Raw genomic sequence first — 12,230 nt, 5'->3', positions numbered from 1 at the left:
GCCCAACTCCCTGAACTCCTTCAGCAGGACCTTGTCACTTTTCCTGCCCATGTCATTAGTACCCATGTGTACTATGACCGTTGGCTGTTCACCCTCCCCCTTCAGGATGTCCTGTGTTCGGTCAGAGACATCCTTGACCCTGGCACCAGGGGGACAACATACCCTTCTGGGGTCTCTTTCACATCCACAGAAGCACCCATCTGTGCTCCTTACTATATAGAGTCCCCTATAACTATCACTCTCCTGCACGTATCCCTCCCCTGCTGAGCAACAGAGCCAATTGTGGTGCCACTGTTCTGTTTTCCCTGATAGCCCAACAGTATCCAAAATGGTATACTTATTAGAGAGGGGGACAGCCACAGGAGATTCCTGCACTGACAACCTTCCCTTTTTGGCGGTCACCCATCTGTCTGCCTGCACCTTGGGTGTGACCACGTCTCTATAACTCCTATCTACGATGCTGTCCGCCAGCTGCATGCTCCTGCATGCCTCCAACCACTGGTTACACTTCCTGCAGACGTAGTCGAGCCGAAATATGGAAGCGTCATGGAAATCCCACATCTCACAGATAGAGCACTGCACCCCACTGACATTTAAGCACTAGCTAATTAATTTAATATAAATACTTATTAAATTATTAGATTAAGTTACAATTAACTATATGGTCCCTGGCGGTAGATTTTTACAGTAAAAGTCAACGCTAAATATTATTCTCCACCCTCAAGTTTAGTTACTCCCCTACCTATTTAATTCATTCGTTTTAATTAGTTTTTTTCAACGTTTTTCTCAAATTTAACACCGATTTCCTGCCAGCCAATCAGGTCACAGCTTTACTGTGACATTACTTCAGATTTTCCCCACCACAATTCGAAAACACAGAGAGACACAGACACAGACTTACCTCATGTTCAGAAAGATATTTTTGAATCTTCCAAATGAAACAGCATGTAAATATTCTGCTCCCATAGAAAATGCATTTTCTTTATTCACCCACTGTAGGCTGAACATATATTCAGTGTTCAACAATTTTTTTAATGAAAAGAAATAGCTCCTGGTGTACAACTCTGAAGTAACATTACACCCTATTATCATATCTGGACTGCTTCAATCCAGGGCAAGCCTACCTTGCTTTGAATCTTATTTTCTGACCAATTCCAAGCCATGAAACAATTGTATCCTTGTATTCAATAACATATAGAACACATGGAGGTTTAATTGAATACAGCAGAAGTTCTCAAACTATGGTCCACAGACTCCCAGGAGTCCGTGAGGCGTCTCCACGGGGTTCGTGAAGCTGGAGGCTGCAACATGACTGGTAAATGCTGTTTGCACACCCATAATTTATAAAGAATTAGAGAAGTCAAAGAGGCCAATCAGAACAAGACCTCTTGGAGCACTGGATGCTGACTATTGATCCTAGCATCCAGTGCTCCAAGAGGTCTTGCTCTCTTTAGCCCATTTGATTAATTCATCTCGCTGTTGCTCGGCAGATCAGCCCACGGCCAACAGAGGGATCGAGGTGAGGAAGGAGCTGGCAGGAGACGAATTGACCAGGAGTTGGGCAGCGGCAGCAAGGAGAGGCTGCATGTAACATACAGGCAATGGGGCCTTGGTGCCGTTCGCCCCTCGAGAAAAGAGCCGTGCCGTTCTGCCCTCCGAAAGCAGTGATGCCATTCGGCCCTCGGGAAAAGAGCGGTGCCGTTTGCCCCTCAGGAACGGAGTGGGTGTGAGTACGTATGAATGTGAAAGAGAGGGGTGAGTGAGAGGGGTGTGTGTGAATGCGAGAGAGAGGAACATGAGCATGTATGTGGATGGGAGGGAGAGAGAGATGTGAGCCTGTGTGTAAACTGAGACAGAGACGTGTGTGCACGTATACTTGCACGTGTGTGACCGAGTGAGAGAGAGAGAGAGAGAGAGAGAGAGAGAGCGAGAGAGAAAAAATGACATGGGTAAGACTTGTACATTTTGAACCAGAAAACCTTTACATTTATTACCAGATTAATATTTGCATAGATGTAGCTAGAAGACTTGTTTACATTTGATTTCTGTGTGCCACCTATTTTGCTCCAAAAATGGGGCATTGACATTATGAGAAGGCATGGGGTTCCCTGATGCTCTTGGTAGGGATGCTGCGGCTCAAAAGTTTGGGAAAACCTGAAATACAGCATTATTTGCAAAGCAAAATGATAACCAGCCTCATTGCTCGAGCATTGTCAGCAAGGTCTGCTGGGATCTGTGAACTTGGGGTAGATGGTGGTGTAGCGGTAATGTCACGCGGTGAGAAATCCATTGACTCAAATCCCACCACTCCAGCTTGTCAAATTCAAATTTAATTTTCAAGTCAGGAATTGAACGCTAATCTCATTAACGGTGACCATGAAACTTGCGATTGTCCTACAAACCCATCTGGTTCACTGATATCTTTCGGGAAGGAAATCTGCCACCCTTACCCGTACACTCCATAGGGAGAAAGTTGACAGAAGCTGATCAGAGATTTTTTTTGTCTATGAGAGTATGGTCTCTGCACCCTGCTGTACCTCACTAAAGTACTCTCCTGATGTTAAGGCCATCAGTGTGTTCCCAGATTATTTGACCATGAGGACGAGAAAGACATGCCCAATTTGCTGCTTACCCGCATGCCTACACCCATACTTTCAGGATTAGAATATGGAAATCTGTATGCTGTTCATTGCTGCATGTTTCTTGAGTACTTTGCAGAACTCCAGACTGGCAATCAACACAGAACTTTATGCTGTTTACTGAAGCACAAGGAAGGATTTTACAATATGATTACTGCAGTCAATTGCAGGGTAATTAGATGTTCAGTACCTGTATATATTGTATAAACAACATGACAATTACTCTTGGGGGAGGGAGAGAAAGAGAGAAATTTGTGTTCAAAGCAGATCATCCACCTGACCACTGCCAAAGAGAACAAGACTCCCCTTGTTCCTTTGAACCAGGGGTGTGATTAACATCAACAGCTGAAGCATTCATAACTGTGCAACTAAAGGTGAATTTCTTGCAGGACAAATGAGAAAACATTTGCCAAAAATGTATTCAATGTTAACGAGTAAAATCTCGAGATTTAAGAACATAGTGTGACTTGAATTTTCTTACAAGGCTCCAGCTGGCTTCATAAGTGAGTGCACCAGACAAGATACTAAACCATAGAGTCCAGTTATGTCCCGGGTTTGAAACTTAGAAAATCGGTGCAGGAGTAGGCTAATCAGCGCTTCAAGCCTGCACCACCATTCAATACGATCATGTCTGATGATGCAAATTCAGTATCCCACTCCCATTTCTCTCCATATCCTTTGATCCCTTTAGCCGCAAGGGACATGTCTAGCTCCCTCTTGAATATATCCAACAAACTGGCCCCAACAGCTTTCTGTGGTAGAGAATTCCACAAGTTCACAACTCTCTGAGAGAGGTTCTTCCTCATCTCAGACCTGAATGGATTACACCTCATTTTTAGGCTGTGACCCCTTGTTCTGGATGTCCCCAACATTGGGAACATTCTTCCCGCATCTAGCCTGCCCAGTCACATTAGGATTTTATGTTTCTATGAGATCCCCTCTCATTCTTCTAAGCTCCAGTGAGATCAGTCTTCTTTCATATGCCAGTCCTGCCATCCTGGGAATTAGTCTGGTAAACCTTTGCTGGACACCCTCAATAGCAAGAATGTCCTTCCTCAAACTAGGAGATCAAAACTGCACACAATACTCAAGGTGTGGCCTCATCAAGGTCCTGTATAACTGCAGCAAGCTTGATAACCAGTCTGTGCAGAGGTAGCTGCTTTCAGCTGGATACAACTGGCTTTAGTTCTTATTGCTGGGAAGATGCAGGAGAATATTAGGCAGGGGTTAGAAACTAGATAGTTATGCAATGACATACAAGCCAAGTAAAAAACAGAGAACCATAAGCACCTACAGAGCCAAATCATGAGAGGCAGAAACTTCAAAAGAAGTCTGGGGAAATACAGAAATGAAATCCTGAAATAAAGTCCTGCTATATAGAATAACGACCAGCAACCCAAAATACTTTTCCACAGACCAAAAAAAATCAAAGTCTGTGCGGACAAAAAATTGCAAGATACAACAAAGGGTTTTGCTTCCAATATTTCCAGTGATGTTTGTCGGAGCTAATAAACTAAGAACATTTTTTAACAGCTGTATTTATTGGCTTTAAAAAGTTAAACCAAGCTGTAATACTTTAGAATGCCATAAACCTACATTGTAAATCATCAGTGCAAATCTAGCAGCGCATAATAATAACAATAATAATAATAATCGCTTATTGTCACAAGTAGGCTTCAATGAAGTTACTGTGAAATAAATTATTTATGTATAAATTATGAATTTATACAGAGTCAGATCATACTGCAGTATCTGAAATAACTTCTCAAATTGATTAACTTACTGCTCTGTAGAAACAAAACTGGCTTTACAACCCAGACCAGGAACGAAGAAAAAGTATGAATTAAAGGAGAGGGCAGCACGGTGGTGCAGTGGGTTAGCCCTGTTGTCTCACGGCAACAAAGTCCCAGGTTCGATCCCGGCTCTGGGTCACTGTCCGTGTGGAATTTGCACATTCTCCCCATGTTTGCGTGGGTTTCGCCCCCCCCCCCCAACCCAAAGATGTGCAGGGTAGGTGGATTGGACACACTAAATTGACCATTAATTGGAAAAAATGAATTGGGTACTCTAAATTTAGAACAAAAAAAACAATCAATCAAAGGAGAACTTGTACAACATTCACTGGCTTTGTAAGCCAACCCAACAAGTTTACAGCCTTTCAAATTAATATTTAAAGAATTACATTTCATCATTGATTCATTCTCCTCAATATTCCTTACTCAGTTCCCAGCCACATCTATATTCCATCAACTGTCCTTGTAAACAACCACAAACGTACAAGGAGGAAGCTGGATTGGTACCCGCTTCAACTTTTCACATCTGGCCCATGTCAAAGCATCTCATAGCACTGCTCTTTTGTCAAGAATAGACAGGGAGTAACAAAATATTCTTTCACAGATATAATTCCCAAATTTCATGAGTGATGCTGACAACGGAAGTATTTTTGTTCAAATCACCTTAGCCAGAATAATGAGTGTAACTTAACTGGACTGCTGGGCTTTTTGTTAAGTAATACAGCATTAGTCTTGACACTTTTGTAACGTGTCTACTTGATTAGGGAGGAAAAGAAACCGAGGAGTACAATTGAAGACTTCTTGGATCATTCCTGAGAAGGCCATATTAAGAAATAGACACAGGGTGTACTGTGGTGGTTGCAGGTATTTCATATGTGATGGCATCCGCAAGAACAATGCAGTGATAAATTAAAAGCGCTTTTGTAAGATGACAACAGACAGCATTCACCCCTTTCTCCTCCCATCAGTTGTATTCCTCAACTTAACCCAACCTACTTCAAAACCAACAGCACCAGAAATCTATCAATACAGGGTTTATGCAGCTGCCATCAGTCCTTGCAAACAAACAAGTTCCCCACATTTTCATTCCAACTAAGATCAAAGTTCCATGTTATGCAATACAGCCAAGTGAAAGCAAATTAAAAGTAAAAAGCAGATGAGGTGAAAAGTGGGGATGGATTGTACTGCACAGCAATTACTTTTCCTGAAGGACAATAACATTTACAACATGGAAGGAGGCTATTCAGCCCATTGTGTCCATGCCAGCCAATGGGTAGACATCAAGCCTAATCCCACCCTCCTGTTTTTGGTCTGTTGCCTTGAAGGCAACAAAGTGCAACTCCAAGTACTTTTTAATGAGAGTGTCTGCCTCTACCAGCCTTTCAGGTAGTGAGTGCCAGATCCCCACCATCCAGGTGGAAGAAATTCAGCTCAAACCCCACCTAAACCTCCTATATGGTGATAGACCCTCAACCTCGAGGAATAATGCCTACCTATTCATTCTATCTGGACCCCTCATAATTTCAATCCTGGATAGCAAAAAAAAAACTTCCTCAAAGACTTAAAAGGGCAAATTTATGATATCAGGATCACTCAATATTTGAAACTGCAGGTTCAACTTTAGTCTGCATTTTGTTATCCAGTCTTAGTCAAGGCAGGGATTTGGAATGCAGCAATAGGTTTCCACACTCCTGCATTAAGACTCCTGTCCGTCATTGTTTGCCACGGTATTTGCACATGTATGTTCTTGTGGGTATCCACAGAGGACGAGGTCAGGTTTGGCTAGAATAGGATTCAGGATTCAAGTCATCTGCCAGTACTTACTTTCTTGGCTCATTGTTAAATAATTGTGACCTGGATGAGGTAATGGAGTGCCACAATTGCCCGGAGAGTCAGGTACACAGCAGGAGTCAGTGCAGTGCCAGCACTGGGTTTGGGGGGGGGGGGGGGGGGGGGGGGTGCAAGAAAATGGCAAAAGGAATGTTTAGCCCAAATATAAGAGCAGTCATATGTATAGTCTTGGACTTGAAATTTCACAGAATGACACTGAAAAAGTTAAGCTCAGTGTAAATGAGGTCAAGTTTTTATCAATACAAACTCATGTGTGATGGTTTCAATCCAGCTATAAAAGAGTCCTATTGATGTGTGTGACCGCAGTCACTGAACATCTGCAGACACTCGATAAAAATTGTGAATTCACAATTTAAAACAAAATTAAATAACTTGACAAATGTTTGAACCTTTAATATTTCTTTCCAGCTCAAAAGCTGGTTTTGCACAGTGGGCTAAACAGCTGGCTTGTAATGCAGAACAATGCCAGCAGCGTGGGTTCAATTCCCGTACCGGCCTCCCCGAACAGGTGCCAGAATGTGACTAGGGGCTTTTCACAGTAACTTAATTGAAGCCTACTTGTGACAATAAGTGATTATTATTATATTATTTTAAAATCACCAAACGGATAATTCTAGAGGTTCAGCATCAAACTGCCTTCAGGGTATCACAGCCTGAACTGTCATTGAAATTTAGAACCTCATGGGGTGTTTTGCTGGACTGCTGCATGGAGGCCTACTCATTACCATTAAACAGGAAGGGGAAAATAAAAGGAATTAAAAATATTAGGACAATTTATCTTTCATAAGATTATGGTAATTGCCCAAAGTTTATTGCTGTCATGGCAACTAATTCCATTTTAAATCAGCTCAGTGCTTCCTTCTGTCTTAGCCAATGAGGCTGTAGCGATGGGCAGCAGAGGAAGAGCAATATCAATCAAGAAATATTTTAAAAGTTTGAACGAAAGCTACGAAAATGGGCGACAAAAGTCTCCATCCAGCAGCTTTCCTCAGGAAAATCTCAGCTGAAAGCAGCTGTGCAGTCAATTATGGGTTAAACTGAAGTTCGTGGTTCTCATACAATCTCGCTGTTAAACTGTAGTGTAACATGGTAAATCTGCTCTATGTAAACATGAGCTTATCCAGCTGTCGAAGCTTCATCAAGTGTTTTATCACTACTTTCTGGCAAAGAAGATAAATGTCTCGCCTCGAAATGCAGAATTCACTTCAACCAAGATAGACATAGTTTGATTATGTCATCAGAATGAGACATTCAGGAGGGGTTCCAGAAAAACTGCACACTGGGCACTGTTAGTTGAAGTTAGGGTAACCAATTATGTCTGCCTTGCCTTGAAGTCAACTTGCCTTGGTATACCATGGAATTAAAACAAGATAAATAATGTGACTTCAGAAAAATATACTCTGCTATTAGAGACTGCTTCCATACCTACTTCATTCTCATTGAGCACTTTTCATTTTATATTTCAGATCAGTTTACAAAAATTGGCCTTGCTTTTCTCTCTGTAAGGTTTGCATATATTTTTCTCACTCTGTTGCAAGCAGAATTCTCATTCATTTTGCATGTCTGCCTCTCTTTGCCCAGTTCCTTTTCTGTCTGCAACCTTGTGTATGACTCTCAAATCTATTCCATTACTGACCAATTTCTCACTTTTGATCATTGTCAAAGTACACAGAAAGATGGCAATTACAAGTCCTGGGATTTGGGGGGAGAGGGGGGGGTGTCTTTGGGACATAGATAAAATGAACCGTGGTGGGAGGGAGAAAGAATGTTCAAGTCTTGGGAATAAATCAACAGAGAAAACACAGGACAAGGGGAGAGGAGGAGAGATGGGAGGGGTTCAGCAGCACTAAGAGCAGTTTGGCAGAGGAAGAACAAGTAGCAGAGAATCATGGAATAGGACGTACTGCACACATGGATGGAGGAACAATAACCAACCACAGTACAAGAGTAAAATGAGCAGTAGGGATTGGAAGCTAGAGTGCCAAATCAAACACAACTGCTTTCCTATCAATCGTGCATGTGACCGACTGCTCCTTATTACCACATAACCAAATGCACAAAGTGAATCAGCTCATTGACAAGAGACGGATATGGAAAGCCATGAACACCACTCAAAATTTATTCATAAACTTTGATAAACCTTTGCATATATTAAGGTGATTGATGGCATTACAGTTTTCGATCAGGTATCATTCCGGTTAATCTACATGGTATACACTTGGGTGGAAAGAACCTGAAACCCAATATTTTCTACAAGTTTACTCTTACACATGCCCCTATGAATAAAACCCAAAATGCAACTAAGCTCTTCCAATCAGCTTTTTGAACTTGCAGTTTCTGGAAATTCTGCGAGAGCTCCAACACAATTCTCCTCACCGTGTATTCACATGCATACATTTTGAGACACATCTACAATGTTTTACATAGGGGTAGCATGGTGGCACAGTGGTTAGCACTGCTGCCTCAGGGTGCTGAGGTTCCAGGTTCGATTAAGGCTCTGGGTCACTGTCCGTGTGGAGTTTGCACATTTTTCATAGAATTTACAATGCAGGAGGCCATTCGGCCCATCGAGTCCGCACCGGCTCCCTGAAAGAGCACCCGACCCAAGCCCACACCTCCACCCTATCCCCATAACCCAGTCACCCCACCTAATACTAAGGGCAATTTAGCATGGCCAATCCACCTAACCTGCACATCTTTGGACTGTGGGAGGAAACCGGAGCACCCGGAGAAAACCCACGCAGACACGCGGAGAACGTGCAGACTCCGCACACACAGTGACCCAAGCTGGGAATCGAACCTGCGACCCTGGAGCTGTGAAGCAATTGTGCTAACCACTATGCTACCATGTTGCCCCACATTCTCCACGTGTTTGCGGGGATTTCACCCCCACAGCGCAAAACATGTGCAGGGTAGGTGGATTGGCCACACTAAATTGTCCCTTAATTGGAAAAAATGAATTGGGTACTCTAAATTTATTTAAAAATGTATAATGTTTTACATGTTATACATGCAAATTTCTGTGCCACACCTGAAGTACCATTTCAGGACATACTTAATAACTGGACTCAGAAACATGTACATTTGCAGAAGCCCTTGTACTCTTAAAACGGTGCAAGCCATCGAATACAATTGCTGCTTCCGCAATAGGATAATGTACTGTGCATAACATTTTGCCCTTACAAAATGGTCCATCACCTGACTTATCACAAGATATTCACCAACTGTTGGAATGTTTCAAAATCTGCTTATTTAAATTCAAAAATTAATTTCAGTTGAATGGTAAAATAATAAATATGGGGAAAGATAATCAATCAGTAATGTGGCAACCCTCAGCAAAGGCTGGTTTACCACAGGGCTAAATTGCTGGCTTTGAAAGCAGACCAAGGCAGGCCAGCAGCACGGTTCAATTCCCGTACCAGCCTCCCCGAACAGGTGCTGGAATGTGGCGACTAGGGGCTTTTCACAGTACCTTCATTTGAAGCCTACTTGTGACAATAAGCGATTTTCATTTCATTTTTCCATTTCATTTCATGAAAGACGGTAAAATAACAAACCTTACGCTCAAAATTGCATGAAGAAAATCGACCCATGGTGTTAATTTCAACTCATTCAATACCAATCATCATACAAGTGTTCATTCAAAATTTCAATCATCCCGTTTCCTGCTACACTGGGCAGGCAAACAGGGGTGTCAAAAGAAAATTGCAAGTGAGCTCATAAACTGGTAACCGATAAAACAAAGGAAGGCAAAAGGCTTACAGCATGAAAGTATTACAAGCTTGGGGACTTGACTGGGATAAAACTGAATCGCTGTCTTTCTTCCTTTCCTCCTGTTTACAGCACACTGCTACATATTGGCCAATTTCAAAAACTTTTTTAAAAAATGTTATCCACTGTAATGTAAATGAAGCAGCATAGAAAACCTTTTCTAGACCTTCACTCCATGGGAATATTTGAAAAGGATACGTCCTTGCTCAATGAAGGTAATTGCTGTTTTTAGGTTCTGGGCCATCCGAAGTTTCAACATAATCGTGGGTAGACGCCTCCTACAAAAGGAACACAATTTTAATATTTCTTTTAAATGCAAAATCAAACGCTCATTACATCTCTCAGCAAATATCATCTTCCTCCATCAATCATTAGTGACCAGCACAAGAATTCAGTCTTTTATTTGTACAGCTGCAAAGTAGCCAAAAAAAATCTAGTACAAGCTGGTTCGCTCAAATATCCCGGCATTGAAATTACACAATGCTTGCCAGTAGCCATACCAACCAACCAAGATAGATTAGTAACTGGGAGAACCCGTTCCAAATGAGCAACACAATATGTCAGTCAGCTCTCCAGCTTCTGAAGATAAACCAAACATTTAATTTTACTCTGTGACTTATAGTACTTGCTCATTAAAAAGCCACACAAAGTTCTATACATCCCTGACCGTCTTTGCCATATTTAATGTGTTCAAAGGCCTTATTCTGGAAGAAGATGTGAAGGTCTTTGTGGAAAGATGGCAATTCCAAGTCAGAGCTCATACCATCATCTCTTGGGTTACAAGTAATTAGTGTTTATGCAACAGGCATTACTGTTGCATCCTTACAGGAAAAAAAGGCTGACAAAAGTTCAAAATACAAATGTACTAGCAGTTCCATCAGGGAAGGGTGTTTGACTACAAAAAATAAAAAGAATCACCACCAGCCTACTATTGCATGATGCATTTTTTTAAATAAGTGATGCACGGTAACTAGACTTATCTAGTCACTACAAAGATCCTCAAAATCACTTGAGCCTCAGTTAAAACACAGCCTAGTGATGAAGGTTTCAGTCTGATTCATAATACTAACTGAACATTGCGAAATGGTGCTAATTCACATTCTACATGTGTTCAGAATTGAAGTCCACAGCAATAGGAAATTCAACATCAATGAAAGCACTTTCCTCAGAGCATATGGAATTATAGAAATATTACAATCGCCTGCATTACACAGAATATTTATTCATTATAGCAATGTAGTTCAGCCACCACACACTACCAGACTGAGCTACCAAGTTAAATAAAAATCAAACCGTGGAGTTGAAGAATCTGAAGCCATATACACCCTCACTATGGTGCTCCTTTATATACATCTTTAATATCTTACTTAAAAATCTTACATACGTGCACTGTCTGCATTTCTGCACACAAATTTTGTCACAATTTACAAACAAGTTTATTATGACAGTGCTTCTCAATTTTTTTCCTGGTGCGGCCGCAATTTAATGCCTCAGACTTTGTGTGACCTCAAGAGTGAAAGCCTGGGGGTGTAGGAGAGCTGTTCAGGAGAGGGGTGGTGGGAACCTTCAGTTGCTGGCGGTGCAGGGGGGAGTTTCAGTTGCTGGGGGAAAGACTCGAGTTGCGGAGGATGGGGGAGGAAGCTTAAGTTGCTGGAGTTTGGGAGAAGACTTCAGTTCCTGAGAGTTACTCCAAAACAAAATTAACATCTACCTTTCCTCTGGCGCTCTGACCTATAACACCCCTTATAAAAGGCCAGAAATGCTCTGTTCACCTTTTCCAGAGCTGAAATCAACCGACCCCCTGGCTCCCTCACTTATCTCCCCAGCAGCCTCCTGTCACCTTAACTGGTGGGCCAAAAGGCCTCCTCATATTCATATACCACCCCCTTTAAATGCCTCAGCTGGCGTACTACCCGGTCCACAGGCCAAAAAGCATTTGCAGTTGCTTTTCATAACAAGATCATAACTCCAGCATTGGAGAATCCAGAATCTCATCCACTAACTCCTGATACTCCTTCCTGCCCCCCCCCCCCCCCCCCCCCCCCCAAGTATGACTTATTCAAGATAGAACAGTACAGCACAGAACCGGCCCTTCGGCCCTCGATGTTGTGCCGAGCAATGATCACCCTACTTAAACCCACGTAACCCGTATACCCGTAACCCAACAATCCCCCCA

General features: G+C 42.2%; 1 protein-coding gene across 1 annotated transcript in view; it reads right to left on the bottom strand.

Moving 5' to 3' along the window:
- Positions 1 to 12,230, bottom strand: part of imp3 (IMP U3 small nucleolar ribonucleoprotein 3) — a 322,483-nt gene that overhangs the window by 168,526 nt on the left and 141,727 nt on the right. Inside the window, exon 4 of the mRNA XM_038795137.1 lies at positions 10,253 to 10,332. Coding sequence (XP_038651065.1) covers positions 10,253 to 10,332 — 80 coding nt within the window. The remainder of the gene's footprint in view (positions 1 to 10,252; positions 10,333 to 12,230) is intronic.

This window comes from Scyliorhinus canicula, chromosome 4 (genome assembly GCF_902713615.1).
Source record: "Scyliorhinus canicula chromosome 4, sScyCan1.1, whole genome shotgun sequence".
In the NCBI taxonomy this organism is placed as follows: Eukaryota; Metazoa; Chordata; class Chondrichthyes; order Carcharhiniformes; family Scyliorhinidae; genus Scyliorhinus; species Scyliorhinus canicula.
The sequence above is the reverse complement of the archived record's forward strand: the minus strand, read 5'-3'. Positions and strand labels throughout refer to the sequence as shown.